This window comes from Neopsephotus bourkii, unplaced genomic scaffold, assembly GCF_033783945.1.
Source record: "Neopsephotus bourkii isolate Nb327-2 ecotype Australia unplaced genomic scaffold, CSIRO-AGI_Nbou_v1 NB_1433, whole genome shotgun sequence".
Taxonomy (NCBI): domain Eukaryota; kingdom Metazoa; phylum Chordata; class Aves; order Psittaciformes; family Psittacidae; genus Neopsephotus; species Neopsephotus bourkii.
This window is the reverse complement of record NW_026901910.1, coordinates 1,862,477-1,889,339: the sequence shown is the minus strand read 5'-3', so window position 1 is coordinate 1,889,339 and position 26,863 is coordinate 1,862,477. Positions and strand designations below refer to the sequence as shown.

The following is a 26,863-nucleotide window of genomic DNA, read 5'->3' as shown; positions in this document are numbered from 1 at the left end:
GCCTCTTCATTTTCTCTATTTTTTCAAGCTTGCCTTGTGGCAATGGGAAACTACAACTTCAAAATGATGATGACTGTCAAAGTGGACTTTATTGCAACGGAAGAGAACAGAATATGCCAATTTGTCCAGCAGGTATTTGTAGATAACTTAGTAGAGATTATTAGCTTCTTTAGAATGCTTCTCAGTCATATACTGCTCAATAAAAATGCAGTCAGACTTTTATTTTGTTGAATGCTGCAGGAGATCTTAGATAATAATTTGGCTTGCTGCAATTCCTAGTATAAAAGGTAAGTAAGCTTAAATAACAAGAACAGAGCATGCAGTATAATGAGATTTACACATCAGAAGACTTCCTTTCTGTGCTGCATAGTAAAACAATAATGAAATGGACTAATGTTTTTGTTGAAGCATTTAACTGATTTAAGTGGTTTATGATGACATAAATAAGCTACAATATTTAAACTAGAAAGATGCAAACTCATCCATCTACATAATACAGCTGCATTATAGAAGAAAATTTGATGAGCATTTCTGTTGTTGTTCAAAGGCTTTTTCTGCCCCGAAGGAAGTATCACACCAGTTCCATGTCCACCCGGAACGTTTCGTTCAGAAAGAGCAGCACTGCTATCGCACAGCTGCTTGGCATGCCCAGTGGATTTCTTCAATCCCATGCCCGGCCAAAATGCATGTCTTCCATGTGGCTCAGAGGCAATGCAGCCTGCAGAAGGGCAAGAGACATGCATCTGTCTTGGGAAAGGCCAGGTGTTTCAGGTACCGGAGCAGTCCTGCAAAAGGTTTTCAGCCTTCACAGATATCAGTATTTCTTTACACTTTGTTCTTCATTTTCTTTAGCTCACCTGCACTTCTTTCTTCAGTTTCTCTCTCTTTGGTATTGACAATTCTTAATCCTACACCTAATTTGCAATTACGTAGGGAGGGGGAGGGGGACACCAGGTCCCCATATGCTCTGAGTTTCTTCAGGGCTACATCAAACCTCCCCGCTTGCTGGAAGACAGAGTGTATGTGTATGGACATCAAAGTTTCATCTGACCCTGGTCAGATAATGTGCAGTGCTGCAAATAATGCAGCAAGGTACAGAATAGTATCTGCATGAGACTGCAGGTTCCTAAGCAAATGCCTGATTTTTCTTCCAGCCCAGTGATGCTCACTGCACATGCCCTCCAGGTTATTGGAGGTCCTTAAATGATGGAAGACACTGTGTCAGACAAGCTTATGATATTTGTCGAGATTCAGCTTCACGAAATCAGGAAGGACAGTGTTTAACCAAGGAAGGATGGGTTCACTATTGCGCAGAGAAGGTATTTCAGTTTTTACATTACTTAAATCCAAAGACCACACAGAAACTACCCTAAAGGCTCAAACTCTTCCTTTAGAAGGCACAGAGAGCATGGCAACCAAGTGTTATTGGCATTCTCACACGAGGCTTTGCCTCTTCTTCAACCCGAAATAGGAAACCCAGATTCCCTTCCTCACTTAAGCAACACCTGGACATTATTTGTACTGCTATTTTATCCCTTTTTTTCCTTCTGCAGGTTTGCACTGTCCCCAGAGATTACCAAGGATATGACAAGGTTCTTGGCCTCTGCATTTGTCAAACTGACAGTCTGGAGAGTGTGTGTAATTCTCAGTGCAGAAGACAACAAAGAGATATTCTGCAGGTCACGTGTATAGACAAGAAAGCTCAGCTTTTTGTCACTTACAGAAATGGGAGCAAGGTAAAAGCTGCAGTCATTTTCACAATCTACCTATTTTGCCAGGCTTTCTAGACTTCTAGTAATCCCTTAACCAAAGAACATGCTCATTCCTTTTTTCTTGGGAAATTACAGAAAGCAATAAACAACACCCCTAGACACTATTCTATGCACAGCATATTTCTGTATGTGATCTTACATTGCAACTGTGTGCAAAATTAATGCAAAAAAAGAAATCTTTGAACTCTTTTTCTATTAGACTGCTGTTTCCTTAAAAGAATTAAGAAGAGTTCTACTGAGACCACATTTCTCTTTAAAAGACATCTGCACTTCAGAACAAAGCAAATATACCCATCCAACATTCATCGTGAAAATGAGTGGTAAGGGAAAGAATAAAAACAGCTATAGTATTATCTGTATATTAAATTGCTTTTATATACACAAGCCTTTCCATGATATTTGTAACACAAACAATAAGAAATCTTGATGCATATAACCTGATAGCATGCAGCAATACAAACTAATTACTCCATGCAAAAATCATCCTTCTCAATCCCAGAACAGTCCTCTGAAATCTGTGTATTTTGAATAGTACAGGAAAGGACAGATATTCACTAATTTTCTCCCATTCCCAAAATAATGACAAATAGATTTGCCTGAACTCCTTTCTCGGGTTCTTTGTCCATAAAGATTTTTCCTTGGGCTTCAGATATCAATGGGTGTTTACCAAGTAGAATTAGAAATAGCTAAACATACTATTCTCCTGAACAAAGCCATAATCCAAAAGCACTATTTGCACAACCATGTGAAAGTTTAGTAATGACAATAAGATGTAAGAATTCGCTCAGTTTCATTGACTTCAGCCAAGGTAAACCAGATGCTATTTAAGGAACAAGTCTTGCAACACCAAACAAAACCTAAAGGCTTGGAGTGAGGCCCAATCAAAGCACTGCTCAAAAATAATAGGAAAGAACTAAAAAGCATACCATTTGGGTTTAGATTTTTAAGTGTTACTTGGGGTCTTTGGTGAGCAGATGCTCTATAAACTAGCAGGAAAAGCACTGCCCAGCACACTGAAAACAGGAAGTGACCAATGCTTTTTATACCACTTCAGGAAAAGGATTTTTAGGGGTGTATGATCCTGACCCACAACTATTTCACAACTTCATGCTAAATGAGGCTTCATCACATGACAAGAATAGGCCTTCTTCAGCAACAGATTCAGGTAAATTCTTCCATAAAGCTCCAAAGCACGTATTTAATACAGCTTCTCTAAGATTTAATTGTGCTTTGCCCCATCAACCATCTGCAGCACTGGCTTAACTAGAAAATAACAATGGTTAAAATCAAACAGACCTCACCATCTTCAAATTCCTGGAGAAACTGTTCACACTGAACAAAGTGAAACATAAAGCTTTACCTTCTCTGCACTGCAAGTCAGATCCTCTGCAGTCACAGCCCAAACCCACTGGTCAGCAGACTGCTTCTCCCCAGCTCCCTGCCTTTCCCCCAGGTGCAAAGAGAAACAACTGTGTGGGCAAGAGTTGACTCCATCTGTGTGTGCTACCACCACCACCTCGACTGTTATGCAGGGAGGGTAGATCTCAGGAGCAACTAGCAGAGTTGAGCTTCCCTCATTTCCTCTCACATCTCTCCTTTGGCTTAGTAGTCCTGATCCATAGTTTAGCTCTATTCTTCAGTTCTATACATCCTCTTTTTAGCTTTGGGCACGTGAGATCACTTGCTTATTATCCCTCCTTCCACTTGCATTCCTCTTGGAAAGCAGGACTTGAGTCCCTCTTTAGCAGTTGCAGAGAAATAATCAAATCTATAGCAAGCCAGTGGCATGTTTGCATGTTGTCCTGACAGTAAGCCTTATTTTGAAAACGAAATTTGCATGTATAAAGCTTAGTCATAACAAGTAAAACCAAATGCTATATCCTGCAGTTGTTCTGCAGACAGAATATGATCAGTAATGATCCAAACTTAAGGTCTGTGCTTTTACAGTTAAGTCTGGCCATGAAGAACATTCCCGGGTACAAAGCCTGAAACCTTCAAACTCCACATCAAAAATCATATTTACTGGCATCTTAAATCCCATCACATGCATTAATGTTAATGTTACTATCATGTTCATTGTCTCCAAGGAGCATTACCCCATTTATGATGTGTAAGTACAAATGATGAATGTAGAATATTTCTAATGCACTTAAGCTACAGAGAGCAAGGCTGAAGTTTTCCTGTTTTTCAACATAGAATTAAGAGAACACATGATTAGGAAGAGTGTAAATCTCATTAGTAAACATACTTTAATGTCTTTTTGACAGAGAAGACATTGTGGCACAGTAGGAACCAGCATGAAAGTTGTTAAGAAAACAACTTTCATTTATTAAATACATACATGCTATTCCTTTTGTCTTGCTGATGCTATTTCTGACATCTATTCACTCTCCTTACAACTTGACTTTTCACTGACTTATGCTGTATAACCCCTGTAGTCAACCTTAAATTCTCTTCCCTTTCTTGTAGTTATTGAGTTTTGGGATCTGTTTGGAGCTATGGTTTAGGTTTTGGTAAACTAACCCAAACGGAAACCAGTAAATCCTACTGCAAGGAAAGCTTCATTGTTCCTTTGTGGCTTTTGGTTGGTTGGGTGGTTTTGTGGGTTTCTTCCCCTATAGGTTATTTTGATTTGCTTTCTGTCATTCGTCCAGTTTCAAAGTATACAAATAACACCAGGGACATGTAATCAATAACAAAACCTACGTGTTGTTTCCCTGTTCTCCATGTTGACATTGCAGTGATTAAACACATATAAGGGGTCCCAGTAACTATCTCTTCACTGCTAAATAAATATCCATGACGCGTAGGGCTAACTTATTCTACCACACATTTTTGGGGGGGAGAATCAGTTGGAGCAACCCAAAACAAAGCAGGGGATGAGTAAAGAGTAGAGCTGTGTGGACAATTGTAAGTCCACTGCCCAAACTCACACTGATCCTCAGTTTTCTGCTGGTATGGATGAACCTTAAATGGCACCAATACCTTTGTAAATCTCTGCTGTAATTATGAGCCTACCCCAAAAAAGGCGGGTAGAGACAAGAACTGACTTTTTTACTTCTGCTCTTAGAAACAACCTGTACAACACGAATGCTGAATTCGACTGGGGAGACCTTCGAAGCCTCAGAGAGGAAGTTAGAGAAGCCCACCAATTCCTCTTCTTCCTTTTCCAGTTCCAGCACCCCGGTACCTATGTGCTACGACTGAGTAGCAATCGGCACAAAAAAATGGTCTGTATCACGGAGTCCTGTCTTTGCATTTACAATGTCCCTCTTAGCAAAGAATTTTATATATTCCATACAAATGTTTGGAAACATTGGAAGTTTAAAAAATAATAGTGAGCATCTTTTAGTTTTTGTACATCATACAGTACAGGTGAGTTTACATGTGTGCTACATATATGCATATGTGCTGCATATATGAGTGCAAAATGGTGCAACTGCTGCTAAGCTTTGATTCAGTGTAACAGGCAAAGTACCATTTAACGTTTAAATCATCATGCATATTTAAATGAGATGCAGTGACATGTGACCAGCTTTCTTATGCTTATTTTATTAAGAACATTAGGGTCATGCCACTTGGAGGACAGTGTTACGAAGAGGGGCCATTCTTCCCTACAACACCCAGATATGCTGTACAGGTGGGCATTACAAAAAACCAAGACCTCCTACTGAAACCTGACTGGACAGCAATTGCTGCAGTGATCACAGGACTTCTTGCACTGCTTATTGCCTCTGTGGTATTGACAGTAAGTAGTAGTTACACAAAATTCCAAATATCTGTATGGAATATGAAATTCTTTGCTAAGAGGGAAATTGTAAATGCAAAGACAGGATTCCTTGGTGAAATTCTGCACAACTAATCTGCAAGCTATCTGTTCCCTTAGGCATCATCTACAGGGCTGAAAATTAGGATAGACTGTAATTCAACCACAGGTTTTATATAGGAGGTAAAATTCATTCCTGTGAATCTATGCAACACCACCAAAGCCCCACTATATTTACCTGCTACACAGGTCACATAGAGACACTCAAGATACAGGTGAATTTCACTCCTGTTTTCTGCCTCATTAGATCAAACCATAATAAAATTCCTCACAACTCTTTGGGAACTCATAACCCACATCTTTTTAAGAAGTAAGGAGATCAATAAGATGCTAATTATATTTTCTTTAATGTATGACCAAGCATGCCTCAAAATGAAAGGATGTAGCTAAGTCCTGGAATGCCATTATAAACAACTGTCAGTCATGAATAAGTTCTTCCAGTCATCATTCATGTGACATTCAGTTTTGCACTTCTTATTCAGAAAAAAGTCCCACTCATCCCAATATACCTGAAATCAGATGTTCTGTTTCACAATTCAAAACCAAGCTGGTCCTTCAGACTGTTAAGTCCCCAGACAGCCATCCTTTTATGTTTCCAGTATGTTCTGAAATGAACAGGCTTTTTCTGCAACCAGACCAGTGAGGTAATGGCAGAAAATGTGATTTATTCATCCAGCAGATCCAAACAACTGATAACTACACTTCCTTCCCCTTGGTTTCAGCCTTATCTGCTGGGATTAGTAATGGTTCTGATTTAGAACAGATGACTTTAAAGATGTACTTAGAAAACAAACTCTCATCAGGGTCCTCGCCTTACAGGTGATGATGCATCTTGCTTGTTAAGTGAATAACATGTGAATCACATTAACAGAACGTGTCAAAATAAGAAAAGGAACTTCCTGGTTTTATTTTGTTTTGCAGCTGCTTTGTCAGGGACTTAGCTGGTCACAGAAAGGCACTACCTGCCCTCCATATCGAAGGCAGCAGCTGAAGTATAATCTGGACAGCTATTCCTCCAATGTACCAACAGTCTTTTCCATTAAAAAATGTCACCCCTTGCTGCAGAACAAAAGTAGTATGGATGATGACTCTCACGGCACTGATGGAACAGGTCAGATAGCAAAAAGGCTAAACAATGGTGTGTCTACATGGCTATTTGCATATAACAGAGCCAGAATCCCATGTTTATCAGTGTACAATGGCTGTTAAATTGTTTTACATGCCCAAATAAGTGGTAAATGCTCCATCCTTGGCAGTGTTCAAGGCCAGATTGGACAGAGCCTAGGCAACATGGCAGGGGGGTTGGAACTAGGTGATCTTAAGGTCCCTTCCAACCCTAACTCTTCTACAACTCTATGATTCTTTGTTCAAAAGAGTGTTAAATAAAAAAAATGCTAATTAATGAATATCCATGTTTCAGCTGCCTTCCTGAAGAAAGTTGATGTTTGGGAGTCTGAAGAACAGATAGACCTTGAGTCATTTAATACCAATGTTTTCTTTGAACTTTTGCTGAGACAATCACTATCTGTCACAACCAAACTGGGCCATTTCAAAGAAGAGGTAAATTGTGTTCTGGGGCTACTTATTTTTATGTAGAGAGAGCCTAAAACTGGTAACTTCGTTACCATTGTTTCATTAAACTTTGGCTATTAGGAACATGCTTTGTTTCAACTTTCATCTTTTTAGAACATGAAACACAAATATGTACCTATATTCTTATGTTGTTCATCCCATGTGACATAGTACAAAAAGTAGTGACCTTAAGGCAGATCATTTTGGTTGCCTTATGGCTCTGCACCAAACTGATACCATTTGTAGTTCAAAGGACAGTAGAGGGAGCTGGAATTACAGCATGCAGTGAGCGGTTGAGTACTCTGGCAAAATCATCATACCCTAATCTGAGACAAACTAGCACTAAAGTGTTTTGTACTGAAAATTCAGGCAGCAGCATGTATTCTAATTACACAGAGGTATCTATTTTGAAGAGAGACTTTACCATCTCTAAATCATCTCTTACAGTCCTAATGCAATCTTTTTTCTTTTTCCACCTAAGGTAAAAACTATCTATCGCAAGCTCACAAGTGAAATATCTTCACTGAAAAACCTTTGGATAAAGACACTGAGTACCCCAGAAGAAATGGAGGTTTATGAGAGCACAATGACAGAAGCCTACTTAAAAGCAAAACAGCAGGTAGAGCTCAGCTCAGCGACACACACGGAATAAGAAATGAAATTCTCAGTACTCCTATAATTTTAGGCATGGCCGTGTAAAACTTCACTTTTGGAATTGTAGACATTTAATGTTTCATAGGCTGCAAAACAACATTGCAATGTCTGTGAAACACAGGCTCTTCTGGGCCTTTAAAACATTTAAAGGTGTTGCTGCTCCTGCTTTGCCCTAACACAAAGATGAATCTCTGAGAGATTACTCTCTTTTTTTTGTTCGATCTGTCTGATACATCTGCACATCCCATCTCTTCTCCTGAGAGTTCTTGTCTCTCCGCTTTGGTAGCAGAGGTTTCAGCTTTGAAAACAGCATAAATTCTGGTTGAGTGTGCGTTGCAACTTCTTTTTCAACATTGGAACTGAAATTGTTCAGATTGTTACAAAAGTTCTAAGTGTGAAACAAAAATTATGTTAAATTTCTAATCTTTGCCACTGTATTAAAGGGCAGAAAAGTTTTATCCAAATGTAAACAAGCAAAAAATAGATACCCGTATCTTATCTTCCACCTAGGCAGAAGAAGAGATGCAGCAAAGGAAACAGTTGGCTGCTGAATATGAGGAAAATGTAAACCAACAGATACACTTATTACAGCATGATCTGAAATGTCAGGAAGAGCACTGCATCATGTTCAATTCTGCCTTGCGAGAGGTGGTGAGATTGGCAGAGATGCTGACAAATAAGGTGGCTTGTAAAGGAAACCAAACAACACGGTCTCAGCCAAACTATTCAAGGTAGCAAACATGATACAAAATTCTACTGCAGCTTTATTTTTGCTAGCTAGAAAGCATTTGTGGCAAGCAATTGGGTTGGCTTGTGGTTGGCAGTTACATACATCTGGAAGCTGAAAATGGATTCTTGATCCAAAAGATCACATTATAATTCTCATGTTTGTGTAAAGCAAGCCTAGAAAATCTCAGAGATATAAACAGAAGAGATTCCCATCTTATTCTTGGGACAACAGCATTTTGGAAGGCATTTCTTGTGCTACCAACTAATTTGGCTCTGGGATATCACACCAGTTCTAGGCAATATGCCACCCATGTTCTGACAGGTCCTATCACTAGCAGAATCAGAATGGTGTCATTAACATGAAAAGAGAGAAACAGGAAAGTGGTCTTTTTTATTGCATTAGCCAAAGCAAATGCTCATCAAGCTCTCTGTCAAAGTGCAGATATTATTTGCACATCCATCAAAATTCCTCCTTTACTGCTCCCTTTAAATTGTTTTACGTTATCTTCAAATGGCAAAGTAACCATCTTTATATCTTGTATTTTAGCCTATTAGCCCAGATAGAGGTTGCAAGCAGCAAGATGTCAAGCATAATAACAAAGGAGAGTCATCGCCTCAAAGCATGGGGAGTGCTGGGTGAAGGAATGGGAGCTCACCTTCTTAACAAATCTAAAACCAGGGTACTTACCAAGCAGGAGCTAGTGGGTAACTACAACCTCAATAAATTTGTTTGAAAATGATGTGAATGTGTAAGGAATTGTAGGTGGACTGGTGTAGCACAGGTGACAAAATACACGTCATGAAAAATAGCTAGATCTCAAAAGAGCTAATAGCAAAGTCAAAAGAGATTGTATTCAGAAAACCAAGTCCTCATCCACTGGTGACTTGTGCATTAAGGGGTTGTTACGAAACCAAATTCATCAGCAGAACTCTTCTACATTGTTTCTTAGGAAGACTGTGCATTTATCAAAATCTTTGCTGGGTGCTTGTTAATTATCTCTTGGCAACAGAGAGAGAAATTAACTATTCTGTAGGCAAGTCTCAATAAGTTCAATCAGCATCAGAGTAATCCAATGTGTTTGTCTGCTTTCTAATATTACTGCATGTAAAATCTTCTGTAAAAGGCAGTAGAAAGATCAGTTTATTCACACATCTGCCACCCTGCTCTTCTATTGTAAACTGCTTTTAGGCTCAAATGGCACTACTGGAGCACCTGATGTTATTTGCATGGATCCCATCACTGGACTGTTAAATCCCTACCCACACTGCACCATGTTGCTGACTGGTCAGAGCCCTGGGCCAGTGCCTAGTGATTGTTTTCTGCATCCTGAGACTGGAAAGGTACTTTATGTATCTGGCAACATTGGTTATGATCCCATCATATCCAGGCTGGTCTGTGTTGTTGATTCTGCTTCAGGTAAGTGACACAAAGCAATAATAATTATTCAAACTGCCTGTTTGTGCAGTTTTAGTGGGGCACTGGTTAAAATAAAACAAAAAACAAACAGCAAACAAACAGAAAACCACAATGTGCTATACTTGCATATATTTTTCCCATAACAAAACCTAAAGAAAATCTGCAAAAGCTTCTAATTAGCATGGCATTAGAAGCATTGTTCAGCTAGTATATAAGACTTACTGTGGATAAGACATATTAGATGGTTTGTATAAAAGGAAATGATAGGTATTCATTGTTTCTGACACTTTTTAGTCCCTCTGTTCATTAAACTGTACAAACCATTATAAGCTGAGAAACTTGTAACTTTAAAGGAGTAGCCAAATTACAAATTAAATTTAAGAAACCCATTCAATTGTTAGAAATTCATTAATTTTATTCTGGACCTAAAGACAACAGACCTTTACTATGAGCACCCTCTGAAAGCTCCACAGTCTCCATTCTGAGCTCTAGAGCTTCCTTGTCATTAGCATCACTTTGCACAAGCATGTTAAATTTCTTCTGGTTCTACACACAGGTAAGCGTCAGAAGCCTGAAGTGCCCATATTCCCTTACATTCCTTACCCGGTTTGTCCCAGCACTGGCCTACCTGTGAAGACAAAGCTTCCAGTCCTGTGTTCTGAAAATCTGTTTGCTATGGGAGGACTGATGCTAGATCCAGTGACGGAAATAGAAGTTCCAGTGCTTGGGGTTACGATTCATCCTCACACTGGGCAAAAGCTGGCTGTTGGTGGGACGTACCTTAACCCCCTTACTGGCATGTTGACACCTCTGGAGATTGGGGGTCCTATGGCTGAGCCAAATGGAGGCAAGATTGTTCCAATACTCGGAGTTGGTTTGGATAGTAACACTGGTAGGTGAATGCCCTTCACAAGTCAGTGAGTGAGGTATGCAGTGTTCATAAGACCTATTTTAACTTCAATTGAAGTCAATTATCATTGTGCCTCTTTCTGAATGGGAAGGAGCAGACTGTAATGACAAGTTGCCAGGTAATGTTCTGACTTTTATTTCCTGTTCTTTGACTGCAGGAGAAGTTATACCTCTAGGTGGGCTGGTGAGTCCTTCTGGAAACATAATGCTGCTTGGAGACTCCTTCACCGAACCTCTGAGTGGGAAAATCACCCGGGTACACGGAGCTCACCTCCGGCAAGACGAGGTGCGGCCCCACAGTGGAAGTTACCAAGCAGTGCTGGAAACTGACTGGCTGGTATCACAAACCCATGTGGTGAATGCCATTGAACAGTTTAAGGCATCAGTTTTGGAAGATACCTGTCTGGTAGCAGACAGATTAGCAGCACTAAAGGCTTCAGTAGAAGATATGAAGAAGTCTTTCACTAATAAGTTTTATTATGCAATACATTGCTTGCGAAGCCTGGAGAAAAAACAGCAAATAGCTTCAAGTCTCAAGAGTAACGGTGGTAAACTGGGTAGGTATAAAACAAGCAGCCTGTTTTAAGTAGAGGTGTCATTACACTGAAGGCTACAGCAATGCACCCATTTACATCACAGGATTTGTCCAAGATACCAGCACTGTAAGCCTTTGAAAACAGTTGTTTTAATCACAAGACTATTTAACAGTTTAGGTTTCTCATCTTTTTTTTAACAAACTAGGTATGATCAAATATCATAGCACAGAGATGTGGATCCCTGCAGTGTTTGGAATGAAAATCCCAGATCCTGGTGGATCTGGTTTGATGGTGCCAATTCTGGGAATAGACTGTGACTGGAACACTAGGCAGCCTTTTCCACTTGCAGGAACCATGGAAGATAGAAATGGAAAAGGTAGAGTATGAAACTGATTTGAATGATGTAAACAATAGAGAGACAAGAACACGTTGTTTCGTTGTTTTCAGGGTGAGGAAAACACCCTACCAAAATAGATGAGTTTCTACCTCAATACTGAATGGAAAATACCAATTTTCATGGTGTACATGTTCAGAACAGTCAACACCAGAGTAACAGTAAAGGAGAGCTCGGACTGAGACCAAATCGCACGGTGGCTTTCAGACCTTCAAAAATCTATTGTACTCTTTCAGATAATTATTCTGATGTTATTCTCAGTGACGGGGCCATACACTGATGCTATCTGAAGATGAAGGTGTGCAGTGGTCCAGCACCTGGAACATAGCATTTTCAGCACAGGAAAATTCAGTTTGTTTTTCATTGGGTGATTTGAAATCATTCTCAGTTCCTTTTGAACTTAAAAGCTGCCAGCTAGGGCTGCAGCTAGAATTCATGATCTAAATTCGAAGTATTATACTTAGTCTTTCTTTATTCACAGGCCTTGTCCCTATCACTATTGGTGCCAGAACCATCAGTCCAGTTACAGGTGAAACTGGGCCTGTTATAGGTGCCCAAACCAACCCCTGGACACACAATGTAATTCCTACTGTTCAGTCTCTTGGAGCTTTACCAAGAAGAGCTACAGATCCAGATCTGGTAATTATAGCTCCAGCAAACTATCTTTATTTACAGGTTTGAGATCTGTGCTAAATTTCTTGCTGATACTTTTCCACTACAGAGAGGAAATTTTAGCTCTTTCTATGCCCCATAAGTAGTATTCTCTTATACTGCAAGATGAACTGAAATACATGTATGCCATTTTACTTACATCTCTTCTTTTCATTATCGACTTTTTCTTGCCCTATCTGTGTCTTCTTCTGCTGATACTTGTAATCTCTAGTTCATAACCTTACCCTACCCCAAAATAACACACAGAGAGTTAGCACTGCAAAGCATTCGTCCTCTGTGGCAACAAAGTTGGATATATGCTGCCAAAAGCATTGAATACAGATTACATCACTAGCTTTAATGAAGTTTATAATCTATCAGCTTCCTGCAAATCTGAACGGTTATGTCTGTCTCTGCTTTACAGCTGGACTTTCTAGAAAAGGAAATAAATTCAAGGCATATATACTGGCATTGCAGAAGAAAAAAGGAAGAAGGGCTTCTTAAGAAGCTTAACTCACTGTTTTTTCATGTCCTTGATGCTGCAAAAGAGGGGAAAGCACAGAAGGTATGGTGCATTTATTTTGCAGATGGCTTCAGGAAAGTTCTTTAAAACTTTGTTAAGTCAGTCTTGTTCGTACATATCAAATCAAATATCAGTGATGCTGTACCCAGGGTGGTGGTACTCTGAATCCCAGTCACTCTGCCCTCCCGTACGATGCAAACCAAAACTGTAAACGGAGATGTTGCTACTTCAGCGCAACCATTTCCAGCTACACAAAGACAACACAATTCATAGTGGTTTATATCAGAAACAAGGGGATATGAAGTCAGTTTCTACACAGTCAGGATAATTAAAAGGCTAGGAAAAAGCAATAGCCAAATTCAACAACCCTTTGCTCTCATCTGTCAGAGGAAAGAGTATCACATCAGGTCATTATCTCACAGGCTTGCAACATTATCTAAAATTCCCACTCCTCTTCCATTTCTTGCAGGTAAAATACAAGGAAAAAGTGAAAGGCATTGAGGAAATATGCCATTTTCTCGAAGAGTCTTCCCTGCAGGAAGTTGAGAGACGAACTTCAAAATACTTTAGTAGCCATCTGGCTACTGAACTGTCCTTGCTATTCAAAGGTACAAAAGGGTAACTGCAACCAGAAGAGAGGGAGACAGGGTTGTACATAGTTTTCTGTGATGTTTGCTCCTTCTAACAGGTTAGCTTAAGCCTTACAAACTACTTATGTCCTCCTGAAGGAAGACAACACAGAGTCAGTAGCTGAAAATTGTGATTTTCTAAAAGATAAAGAATGTAGGTGCAGTGAAGCACATTGAGAAGGCAAATTCAGATTTGAGCTGTGAATTTCCAGATCATCAGATGGGGGCTACTGCTAATATTTGCTGTTTGTAGCTGACAGAGATGAAAAAGAACAGGAAATACAGGTTCTCCTGGAGATCAGAAAGGCACTCGAAAAGCTGATGGAGTTTGCTGAAAAGATGCAACTAGAAGAAGAACGAATGTACATGCAGCTGATAGAGAGAGAAAAGCAAAGGAGCCACATCTCAAGTACTGAAGCAGTAACAAACCTGAAGCTCAGAAAGGTGAGGTCACTGCTAGGCTGGGCTGAAGATCCCCAGTCTGAATCCACAGAACACTCTGCTCTACCTTTGAGAGGCACTGTTAGGAGCCGAGCAGTCACTGACAGAGAATAAATGCAACCTACCATATAAAATCACAACTAAAATCTTTAAGGGCTATCCAGACTAGTGCTCTAGAGTTGTTACAGATACACCAGCTTTGTAGCTAGAGATTTGCCATATTATAAGAAAGAAAATGAAAGCCAGAATTTGCAATTTACCTGAAGCAGGCTTATATTTTGTGCCATTTTTTCCAGGCCATACTTGCTCTAGCCTCTGAATCTCAGCAACATATACTGAAACAACAAGCTAGTGTGGAGACTGCATACACCAAACTGGAATACTTGAGGGACTGGTCAAATATCCAAATGCAGCAGACAAAGGTACTGATTTCACCTTGAGGCAAATAAAAACCAATCATGTTACTTACTTTCTAACAAAAGCATGAGCAGTTGCCATGTTCTGTGAATATCCATCCAAGAACGCTGCTGCAAGAAATCAGAGCCTTGTAAAATAACAAAAAACTTAAATGAGAATTCCAAAATGTGATTTATAAAGTGAACTTCAAAGAATTTGACACTTGGAAATTCAATGAAATTTCACTTCTAAAGGCAGATTTTCAACAGCAAAGTTAGAAAAAAAGTTAGAGCAGAATAACAGCAAAATTCATTTGGAAGGGACCTACAACGATCACCTAGTCCAATTGCCAAGTTGTCAGTTTCACTATTTGCTGACAGATTTTAAACAGCTGGACACCTGAAGTTCTGCACTTCCTAGGGAAGAAGCACCAGCTTGAAGGACATGCTAAAATCTGGGAGTTGGGAGCTATGGGACCATAACCATTGCAAAAGGCTTTTAGCCTGCTGAGGCAAAGTGCTGTAGCATCTTCTTGAGTCACTGCACAATTCACATATGCCTGGCTAGGAACTGAAAATAGAAGGTTTTCATAAGAACAGAAAGAATGCCAGGATTTTTTTTTCAATTATACCTTCGACAGGCAGGAAATGGGGTTTGTCTGCTTTATGCTGTTTCAGGTGCTTTTCTCTGGATCACAACAGTGTTTTGAAAACTATCAGACAGCCAGATTTTATGGCATTTGTGGGATCTCACACAGTACACATGAGGTCATCCAACAAAACCTGATCCCACTACTCAAGTCTACTGTTCGGATGCTGGAGGAAAATAGCAAAAGGAGTATATCACCTGAGACATCAGGTAGGCTGCTTGTATTATTTTTATACACCTGAACTACCTCTATGGTTTTAGTTCTGCAGCTCCTGCAGAATGGAAAATCTAACCTCAGTTTGACAAGAGAAAATGCAGTACAAACCTAACAATAAATAGCAAAGCTTTTACTTCCCCTGCTGAGAATATTAAAATTGGAAATTACATTGTACAAGTCTGCCTGCCATATATGAGCAAATAGAAATGAAGAATACAAGCTGTGCAACTGCTTTTCCTTCTAGCCCAAGAGCACTGCTACTTTAACTGTTGAATACTGTACACTTAAGGGAAAAAAAATCCTAAGTGTGTAATAGGGTTTGACTGTACCCAAATAATGATTCAGCAGTAAATATATTCTGTTGTGTTTCTTCTGCAGGCTACTCATCAACCACTTTAAAAGCATCTGGTGCTCATTCAGAGGCATTAAGGGCTGAAACAAGTCAGGAAACTGCTTCAGTTTCCATAGCCTCACCTGTTCTGCCCACTTCACTTCCAGAAAGGACCAGCCACATACAGCAAGAAATCTGGACGACGTAAGAAATCCTTATTTAACTGCTTCTGCACTTTCAGTTTCAATATATATATATATATATTCTTTGCAAGTTTGAAAGCTTTCATCCCTAGCAGGCTTATATTTGGATTTTGTGTGTGGCTCAACAGAAGATACCTGTTACAGTCTACTGCTTGTTCTCCATGCAATGTACATATGAATCTTAGAAGTTACTCATAGTAATAAGTATTTAAAATAAGTGATGTCTCTTCAGTCCTGTCTCATGCATATCTTGTTGTAGGTTTTTCCTTGAGAAGCATGCTTGTGAACTGGCACATATGGAACTATCCTTATTGACAGAAGAAATAAACACTATCTTTGCCTTTTATGAATTATCCAAGGCTGAGGAAAAGGAACACCATAAAGGAAGTTGGGTAAGGTTGGCATTGCGTTAGAGTTCTCAGCTGATATACAGGAAAAGAAGGTTTTTCCATTACCTTTTTGAATTCCTTTCAATTTTCCCACGACTTTCAAAAAGGAAATTGATGCAAAAAGGGATTTATTAAAGAAGAAATCTTCTGTTATAACCACTGCAAGGCAAAATAGAAACTAAACTAGTTTTTTTTTCTCAATGTGAAGACAAAAGAAACAGTGGCCTTATTTTCAATAACACTTGGGTACTTAATTCCACAGTAAATCAGGCTACTTAGGTTACTTAAACAGTCATTGATGTCTCATTTTTGGCTATGATTTTTAGCTCTCAGATTCAGTATGACTCAATTCTCATTTCTTTGCTGCTCCTGATCATGAAGATGTTTCAGGTGCTATGTCTATAATTTCAGGGGGTGAAGACCAGTAAAGGAACAGAAGCAATCACCACAAAGGACTCGCTTCTGAAAGAACTGGCAGAACACCACCACCACACTGAGCAAAGCCTCCGTCAGAAACACGTGGAAGAAATCAAGCATTCAGGTCTCAGCCCAAACTTAATATTGCCCAAACAGACCCTACATTTCCTGGAAGAAATTCCGCATCAGTTCTCATTTTGTCTTCTTGGTTTACAAATCCCGGATTCTAACTTCACTGAGCAGCAAGTGAGTTTAAAGCATTTGCTTATTTTTCTTTATTCTAGTCCTGCTGTTGTCACCTCACTGCTTTGCAAGAATGAATGTAATCTTCAAGGGGTGATACAAACACACATACTAACTTTAGGCATTATATGAGTGGCTGTACTATTAGAGCAGCTACAGGCATAACTTAAATGCTCCAGATCTCCCTATACTGGACTAAATACATTTTACTGCCTCAGTACAGGTGGCACAGCACTTTCTTTATCAAAGAAAAACAAGTCTAGTTTTAAACTATTATTACACAAGAAAAAATATTACCAGGATGAAGTTGTTTGTTGGGGTTTTTTTAGTTAACATGTTTATTTCTTTTGCTCACATGTTTAAACGTCTATTTTCCTTTCATTTCACAACCTGTCTTTCATATTTCAGTGCTTTAATGGGCCTCATGCTATCCTCCAGTATCTTGGGATTTTATGACATAGGATGAATCTACAACTATTATATGATAGTTTTCCTCTCGTGTGTCGTGGGTTTTGCTAGGAGAGTAACCCTATGAGACAATCAAAGAGGCACTGAAAAGCTTTGAAGAGAAAGTAGAAAAGCTCCCTCTTCTAATAACACTTCCTCAAAATATGTTAGCACCTTATTAGACTTCCTCACTTTCTAGAAGGGCCTGCTGCCATTAATGCAATCTGAGAGCCCACCTGTGGTGTGGCCTTTTAGGTTTTACCATTCCATATATCCACAGACCTCCCCTGCTACTGTCTGAACAGGAAAACATCATTAGAGAAAGCTTAAAAGATGTTTTGGCAACTTAAAGAAAGTACTATTACTATTTACTCACTGTTTTACCACTATTTATCACTGTTGTGGGTAAATTCCACCTTTGAGATAACCTTGTTTATACAGGCAGCTTTTAATAATGCAGAGAGCCGTTCTACAGTCTATAAATCTGTTCTGGGAGCAGATGTCTGCTTATCTCTTATTAAGCTAATGCCAAACTTTTTAATCCATTTCCTGATTTCACTTAACTTTGCAGGGGAATAGAGGACTTGGAAACTAAAGCACTTACAAATTCGATGCAAATGAACAGGCAGGCAGAGGAGACAAGCAGACTTAAAAAACCCCTATGAGGAAATCTGCAGTGACTCCATGCCTTTATAAGTAGGAAAAGCTTCCACTGGAGCCTCTAAGAACCTTAGAGAAAAGACTAGTCCAAACTGACTCACACTTCCCATCACAATCCTGTAGGAAATTGGATTTCACTAATCCTGGTGACCACAGTGCTACTTTGTGTAGAAAATCCCTGCCCTTTATTCTCTTTTACTTGACAGAAACTACATTCCTGGGAAGTCAAGAATTCACCAGACTCTCTAACTCAAATACTGCTAGTTTCAGCAGCAAAGATAGTAAAGCTGGAAGCTCTGAGGCAAACATGTCTGTACAGAGTCCTGGATGTCTACAGCAACCTTCAGGTAGAGGCATTTCATGATTTTCATGTTTCACCCCTCCCTGCATGAGCCTCTCAAACGTAATTCACAAAGCCTGTGAGTGCCCAGATGTCCATCCTGCCTGACAACCTACTGGATGTGCAGGGTGCACAGGCTGGAGCACATATGTGCAGGCACACGGCAAAACCCTGCTGTCAAAAACCCTGCCAACTACACCCACTACAAACCCAATGCTGGAAACAAGCTCATGTCTATAAAACACAACTTATTTGCTCTTATAACTGTGCTTACCTGCTCCAGATTCTGACTTGCCCAGAAGGTGTGAGGAGGATCCTGAACAGTTTTGACTACAAAAATAATGGTGAAGAAGTAGCCCGAGAGGTTGCTCAGACTACAGAGAAACAGCAAGTAGCGAGAGCAGTGGCTTTTCTCCAGAAGCATCATCAGGAAGGGGATTTGCTTAAAGGTTTAAAGGAAGAGTCAGAAGCTGAACTGAGGAACATGCAGGCACAATTCAGACTGGAACTTCAAGCACAAACAGAAGAAAAGGTACAGCAGCTAAAGCATTGTATTGTCATTTGCCAACAGCTATACAGAGGGATGAGACTTAAGTAAGATCTCTGTCCATGTTATTTTATGTTCAGCGATGTTTTGTGTGGTTCACAACTATTTGACTCATACCATCAAAGGAAACTTTTTGAAGTCCCATTTTAAATTGATAGATTTCATTGTTCTTCAGGGCACTTCATTTTTTTCCCTCTGGATTCCTATTTTCACACCTGCAGTGAGAACTGGAACATTTCCACGCTTCAGACACAAGTCTGCAAGTAATCTGTAAGACTTTGTAATGCTTTCTTTCCAGATGCAAGCCAAAGAAATGCAAGTGATCCAGAAGACAGAAGGAGAGAAGTTGGGGAATCTTGTGGCGTATTTCATCCTATCTCAGAGACACCTGCGGCAAACAGTCATTATGCTACAAGATTGTTACAAGCTCAAGAAAATTGCCTTGCGGTCCCAAAAGGAGGGAACAGGCCTGGAACAGCTTGTTGTGGAAGTAAAATTCTCTTGATAGTTTGGGTTTAGAATCTGGAACTCCTCCAGTATGTTGTCACTACACTTTAAAGTTTACAAACTTCTCAGGAATTGCGTCTATTTATAGAGAAGGGACAGCTAACTCCAGACTGCAGTATATTATACTTTTTATGCCAAAAAGAACTGGAAAAGCCTTGGACATAGCTACTAAACATCAGATACTTCAGATCCACGTTTTAACATAGATTTACTTAGAACTCCTTTGAGAATCTTATTTTTTTTATAAAGGGTGCACAGGATTGTAAAATACAGCTACCTGGCTTCCTTTATGGCGTTTGCAAAAACTCTGACACTTAAATCTGCTCTCACTGTACTGCAGGGAAAGTAAGATAACCAAAGAAGGCTCACAAATTTCATGTTCTGTTTCACACGACCATTTTATCTTTCAGGAGTTATCAATCAGTGATGACACCAGGGACATTTCGCATCTCCTGAAGGACAACACAGAGTATATATTTTTAGTGCTGGAATTTATCCAAACCGTAAGATTGTTACAACTCAGAGAGACACAGTTGGAGGAAATAGTCAGAAATCTAAAAGGCTGCATCCAGGACAAGGTAAAACTAAAGATATATTACCTAGGAATTTTATTCAGAGAATGCCAAATAATTTGCATTGCTGCTGTTACTGCACAAAAGACTTTGTTCTCCAAGTATCACTCTTATTACCTAGGAACTTTATTCAGAAAATGCCAAATAATTTGCATTGCTGCTGTTACTGCACAAAAGACTTTGTTCTCCAAGTATCACTCTTTCCAAGATCTTATGGTTTGTTTTGTGACTTCTAGTTTCTGAATGAAGCTAACATCATAGCCAAAGAACTGAAAGATTTCAGAGAGCAGAAAATGAGAAGGCTGGAGGAAAAGATGAAACTGTTCCTGGAAAGTAAAAGAACAAAGATGACTATTTCAAGACATTTTGATCCATTGCAGGTTAGAAAATAGCAAATCCCAAATTTTCTCTAACAGGCTGTGTCATATGCACATTAGCTTAATGGCATAACGGTAATGAGACGTGATTGCAGCTACATTGCGTGGATTATGTCCTGAATTCATGATGCATACATGAAGAAATGGTTAAATGTGGAGATTAGGAACGCAAGACTAAGTAGCTGGAAAGCGATAGGAGAAGCATAGCTTTCAAAAGTAGGCTGTGCCCCAAGTGAAAGTACAAGGGAACAAAGAAATAGATCTTAAGAGAGTTTTCTTCATTTCAGAATAGAAATGTCACCTTGAATCCCACACAGTTTGGTTCCACAGCATATGCTGAATAGCACGATAAGGTACAGTGTGACTACCTCTCTTCACACAGCTTCCCCCTTTTTTTTACTGAAGGATTACAAAGACTGGTACTCCAGCAATGGCATATCTCATACAGAGTGATAATCATTATAGAGTTTGAGAAATTTAACTATAGAAAGCACACTTAGCCGCTAGCATCTGCCCTACACAAAGTATGTACTGCCAGAAACCTTTCACTCCGTAAGGTGACAGCCTGCTGGAGGTCTCTGTATTTGATACTTAATATTGTTTTCAGGCAATTGAATAATGCAAAGGAGTAGAAGTTTCTAAAATACAGACCCCAGGTTTATGCAAGGAGAGAAGTAAAGAAAAGCTCTCATAGAACCAAACATGACTTTTCCATTATGCTTTTTATAAGTACTTACTTTTGTATCTCCTTTTATCTCCCTTCTTTTCGCTGAAGAACCTGATGAAAGAATGCACTGAAATGAAAGCTTTCTTTGGAAAGGATTTTCACCCAGATTTACAAAGGTTGAGAATGAAACCAAAAGAAGCAAAAAAAGAAAAAGAGACTCGGCAAAGCAACAGCCCTCTCTCATCCATCACCAACTCTTACTGGCTCCCAGGGATACATCACAAGGCAGATGACCAGCTCCTATTGTTCTTGACTAAGAGTAAGTCAGGTTTGGCATAGGATTTTCAGCTCAGATGCTACCAGGGTTTAACCCTTTCAAGTAAAGTGTATTATCAAAATTCAAATGTGCTTGCTTTTTCTAGGATGTGAATAAAATTAAATCCCTTACCTAGATATGTTTATGCATCTGCAGAGCTGAGCTTATTCCAGCCTTAGGGTTAGCAATTCTGTAACGGTTTTCCTGAAACATCAGCAGCTACATGGTAAGCAGAACTTCCTCTTCTTTGAATTGAAAAGGCTCCACAGGGATCAGGTGCACTATCACATGTGATCAACTGCTTAATACTTCAGAGTCTTTTCCAACAACTTTGCTATGAAGTAAACAGGCATTTATTTACTCATTAGCTTGATGAAGTGGGATAACACAGTCCTGGAATTCCATGATACAGAAATATGGCCAAAAAAAAATAATTTGAAACTGACAAAAAATAATTTTTTCATGCAGCAAAACTAAAATTCAAGAGAGCACACACTAAGTGCATCAGGCAATCCAGCTGGCCTTGTTGCTCCCTTATCACCTTGTAAGCAATCCCCAGAACTTCCTGAAAAGCAAACGGTTCAAAGAGTAACAAAATTATCAGAATGCCAGGTAAAGATTTCCTTATCTAACCCCTTGAAGAGATTCCAACATATTTCTGGTTTTAAACCTCTTTCAAAAATTAGACCTTTGGTCAAAAAATACAACTTTCATTCCTAACATCTGATTTATAAACTGATGCCTTAGGCCCAATACATTGAAAAGTCGAGGTTAGCTTATGGAACAATGACTGGAACAGACAGAAACCTACCTGGAATTGTTTTCAGCAATTAACTAGTAAATGCTGTTCTCACAGATATCAAGGTGCTGAAGCAGACAGAACACCTGATGGCATCCAGGATCATTCTTCTGAGTCCGCAGCTCATGACACCTTCTCTGTATGGTAAAAACCTTAAGATGCTTTATTGGCTACTACCCCACACATAGAGCTGCACAAAATGGTCTCACAAGAGGCTTCTTTTCGTGCCAACTACCTCCTTTTCAGTTGCTTAACAATATGTGAGCCACATCTGATATCTGCATAAGCCTGTAACTGAATTAGCAATGATGGAGCCCTTATAATAAACCAAATACTGGGTTTAGAGAACTTAGGCAAAACTTGTATTTATTACCTAGGGAGAAAAAACCCTATCAATTCTGATGACATACAGAATTTGGCACTTTGATAGAAAGTCACTATTTATAGACTCTAAGGCAGATAGAACTTTTTTTCTCATCTGCATTGGTGACAAAGAACATTTTTAGTAAGTATCGGGGGGGGGGGTGGAGGAGGGCTATTCTGTCAGCAGTCCAACAAGAACTATGGGAATGAGAAGTGGTTGGAGCTAGGGTTTGGTTTTGTTTGGGGTTTTTTTCTTTTAATTCAACATATCATTCTTCCTTTTTAAGCAGACTTCCATGTAACATTTGAGATACATGAAAAAAGATAAAACTAGTGCATTGGATAATGTAAAGAGTTTTGGTTAAGAAGGATATTTTCTCTCCAAAATTAACATCTTTGCCCAGAGTTCAATGTCATGTTCCAAGCAGCAAAACCATCTGTTCTGCTTTATTTATGTAATTCCAATGTGTGAAATATTCTCTAAAGAAAAAAAATACACTAAGAGATGGTTTGCTTAGGAAAGCAGTATTTCCATTTTTGTTTACACAGGTGCCGATAAAATTGAGTGTATAAAAACCTCTTTTCTTCTTGGTCTTCTGAAAGATGTGAACGATGAGCTCCAAAGTCGTGCAGTGGCAGCTGGGCTATTAGAAAGCCAAAGGCTGGACAAAAGTAAATTTCAACTCTCTTCTTTTACATCAGAAAGTAAGAACTTAAGTGTAATGTGAAGATTTCAGTTTCATCATTCAAGTAGCAGTTGTTTGTGTTTATTATGATAGGACTTTGCTGAACAAACATCATAAAGTTACTATCTTTTGAAAAAGTGTTCTACCATTGAATGAGAAAAAAAGTCAGAACACAGAATGACCTTGACTTTGCTGCTGTCATTAAGCTCATGTGCTTAATGTCACTATTCTAGGCCTTAATTATGAGAAATTTCATAGGAAAAGTCAAATTTGGGGGATTATATTCAACAATGATATAAGATGAGAAACACAGTACACTTGTATTACAGTGTTACCTCTTGGACAAAGGAAATAAAAACATAAAACCAATTAATGAAATGCTACTGTTCTTGCAGAAAAAGCAAGTACTTCTCAAGGTACACAGGATGCCTTAATGAATCAAGAAGAACTAACAGTAGTTGATCCTGCAACCCTTTCTCCCAGAGAGTTTGTCATATATCAGTACGGCATCTCCATCCTACGGTTTCTCAGATTTCACATTGATGTAAGTTTTTAATATACTCATATATATATATTAAACTATCATGCTTGCACATGATGGCTATAACAAAAAGTCTTCAGCCAATAGGCTTCAAAAGATCTTATAAGGTAAGAGGAAATAGGAAATGACTAGCATGCAAGCATCAGGGATTGACTTTCATTTGTTTTGTCCCCAGTAGCATAGGACTGTTTTGAAGTCAAACCTTTCTCCCACACAATCCGTGATCAGTTCTTATATTTATTGTGGTATCTTTCTTGATCACATTGCTTAACTCTTGCATTACCAAATCCCTGCATACTGCATAATACTGTGATAACATGTTTTCCTTTACAACTTGGAGCAAAGATTCTTTCATTTTCTTCATACAGTTTGCACACTATGGCTTTAGCCTAGGTAAATTCTCCAGGGTCTTTCATAAGAGTATGAAGCAATAATAAAAATCATGGTGACTACAGCCAAAGCTCCAGGGCTAGAAAAGACTTTCATTTACTTAAATAGAAAACTGGCAAGATGAACTGCTGTGATTTGCTGATTTTTTTATTTTTAAACAGTCTCCATTTTCAGGGATAGTTTGTTGGCTCTGTGAACATGCTGCAAATCAAAGCTGACATTTAAATGAACTTTTATCCCATTAATTGCATCTTACTTTGCAGATTTGATGTGCATACACACTTTTTACAGAAGCATTTTTTCTTCTCTTTGCAGGCTCCAGAAATTAACCTGTGTCTTGCCTCCAGCATACCTCTTAGTAATGCCACCGGCAATGCTTTCAGAAACTCTTTCTTTTATCAGGTTTGTCAACTTCACATCTAACCATTTCTCTCATTATCGTATCCATTAAGTTATGGGAATAAGTAGTAAAATGCAAAAATGTTTCATACTTTTCAATTTGTAGTATGCTTGATGCTTTCTAGGAAAAAATATTGATCTAAGAAATTCTCACATGTTAGCAGTGTACTTCAGATATATCCGAATACAAACTTAACAGAGCACTCCAGGACACTGAGTTTGAATAGATGTTTAGTAGGAAGGTCAGACCCAAAGCACATTTATTAAATCAACAATGCTTACGCTGTTTTTCATGTCCAAATTCTACCACTTTCATTTCTATCAAATTCTCTATAGTCAGCTTTATAGAGATCAACAACACATTGGCACTTTACTCACTATAATTAAATTACAGAATCTGACTGTTTAGTGTTATTTATTTCTATTACTCTGGGATTGTGAGAGAGAAGTTTCCTGAAGTTCAGAATATGTAAAACATAAAACTGTCTAGAAACTGACTGCAAGAAAGCTTTAGATTTGCATTGTGGAGTATTAAACGATGCTTTATGACAATGGTGCTCTCGTGTATATGGCTATCCCCAGGACTCTAATTTGAATCTTTTCACTAAAATTGAGACAAACCATTTGAAGTTATTCATCAGCTGAGCTGACTACTGCTGTGCTCATCTCAGCTCTGGGTATTTATTATTTCTCAGAATTCAAAGCGCAAGCTATTCATTTTAAAGGATTGCCTGAGTTCTGTAGGAAGTTTCCTTCTCCTCCTTGTGCACTGCTTAGCTCATATCGCTGCTGCTGACTTCAACCACGACACCAACCCACTATTTCTGAGGCTTTTTCATCAGGTACGTCGACATGTTCCAGAAGTAATTACATTATAGCAGTGTTTGTAAAAAAAATATATATATGTATATGCCATTTTAAAAGGGAGGGTTCAACATCTTTATAGAGCTTCTAATAATAAAAAATAAAAGGAGAGATATAATAAAAATAGCTAAGTGTTACCTGAACTATTATTGTTACACAATGGCTATACACCAGAAAGAATCATGTTCAGTAGCTAAAGAACACTGCCTCACTTCAGGTGCAGGCAGCAATCTAGTAGAAAAATCCACCATATCATGTATTAACATCCTGCCTGAGTACAGGCTTGGGGCTTCTGTTGGTAGTTTGTTTTTATTTTCTAGGCATTAAAGGCTTGTCTTACTGAAACATTCTCTCTGAGACTCCAGCTGTCAGCAGCTCACCAGGGTGGTAAATGTTATGGAATAAATGAGCTGTTGCTAAAGAAAGAACCATTCTCCAAGGAGGAAGTAAGTCTCATCTCCCAACTCTTTGAGGTGAAAGTGAAAAGCCTCACAGACATGGAAGCCTTTGAGAAGGTAATAAGAAAGATCATGAGACCTGGTCTTGTTGAAAGCTCACCTTCCCTCAGAAATTAGATAAAGGCTTGTAAAAGTAACACTCATCTGCTTTCTTTACTTCTGTGCTTATTGCATAACACAAAGAACAACATCTCACTCCAGACAGAATTTGAGGAACCAGTAAATGACAAGTTGCTTGTGAAGAAAAAGGAGCATTTCCTTCATACCTCAAGCAGCTATGAAAAGGGCAGGTCTGGATGGAGGACACGGTAAGAGTGATTTGACAGGAAGTATTAGTAGCAGTTGTAGAAAGACAGTAACAACTGAACTATTTGGAAGGGTTGATACAAAACAAATCAAGACACCTCTTCATCATTACCTCACTTTCTACTATAAAGGAGAACTTAGATTTGATGCCAGCCTGTGTCACAGAAAGACCAATTACTTCTCTCTAAGCTACCATCACTTTCACTGTAACAGAAAACTTTCCAGTGCAATCTGTCTTTCTGGTTGGCTCTTGTGAAGAGTCTAGAGATGCCCTTTTGAACATTGGCATTTCTATTGCATGTTTTTAGCATTCTCTTCCATATATATTTATATACACTTCTTATTTTTTTAGCTTTGAAGGGAAAACACATTCTTACTTGTCCACATCAGAACTTGAGGATAAAGTGGATGCGTTAACTGAAGAGCTGGTGCGTATCATAGAGGATGAACACCAGTTTTTAAATGGTAAAGGCAATGAAGACTTGCTTCTTTACTACCTTGAAATAACTGGTTTGGAGAAAGACTGTTTGGTAAAACAAATAAATGCATTAGAAGAAAAAATAGACCTAGGCAGAAAGTTGTAATGGTGCACAAGACAACACTCGGTGGTTTGGTTCTAACTTGGTCCTCTGAATCCGTCCTCAGGCTTCAAGGCAAAATAAAACTTGTGTTTCTGTTTTACCTGTAGAGTATTTTCCTCCTTCATACTAAAAGCTCATTAAATCAG

At 38.9% G+C, this 26,863-nt stretch overlaps 2 protein-coding genes and 1 long non-coding RNA gene across 3 annotated transcripts in view; 1 reads left to right on the top strand and 2 right to left on the bottom strand.

Moving 5' to 3' along the window:
* POU2AF1 (POU class 2 homeobox associating factor 1) overlaps positions 1-3,724 on the bottom strand; it is a 63,556-nt gene extending 59,832 nt beyond the window's left edge. Inside the window, exon 1 of the mRNA XM_061368389.1 lies at positions 3,133-3,724. The gene's annotated coding sequence lies outside the window, so the exon portion shown is untranslated. The remainder of the gene's footprint in view (positions 1-3,132) is intronic.
* Positions 149-26,817, top strand: LOC133220367 (uncharacterized). Its single transcript, XM_061368387.1, has 39 exons — positions 149-771; positions 1,155-1,319; positions 1,554-1,736; positions 1,972-2,092; positions 2,827-2,937; positions 3,720-3,882; positions 4,843-5,002; positions 5,332-5,520; positions 6,520-6,709; positions 7,019-7,158; positions 7,652-7,789; positions 8,335-8,555; positions 9,101-9,258; positions 9,743-9,970; positions 10,527-10,862; positions 11,038-11,436; positions 11,621-11,791; positions 12,291-12,448; positions 12,885-13,025; positions 13,453-13,591; positions 13,866-14,056; positions 14,350-14,475; positions 15,127-15,307; positions 15,693-15,849; positions 16,108-16,240; positions 16,649-16,900; positions 18,211-18,351; positions 18,628-18,876; positions 19,190-19,381; positions 19,809-19,976; positions 20,207-20,350; positions 21,123-21,333; positions 22,187-22,273; positions 23,042-23,164; positions 23,574-23,722; positions 24,425-24,511; positions 25,204-25,350; positions 25,693-26,138; positions 26,489-26,817. Exons 1-38 carry the CDS (start codon positions 670-672, stop codon positions 25,945-25,947), a joined length of 6,606 nt encoding a protein of 2,201 aa, XP_061224371.1. The 5' UTR covers positions 149-669; the 3' UTR covers positions 25,948-26,138; positions 26,489-26,817.
* Positions 11,154-15,131, bottom strand: LOC133220372 (uncharacterized). The gene is made up of 3 exons (XR_009727703.1): positions 14,523-15,131; positions 14,042-14,174; positions 11,154-11,278 (listed from the first exon to the last, which is right to left on the bottom strand). It is a non-coding gene; the product is annotated as an uncharacterized LOC133220372 (long non-coding RNA).
* Positions 26,818-26,863: the final 46 nt, after the last annotated feature.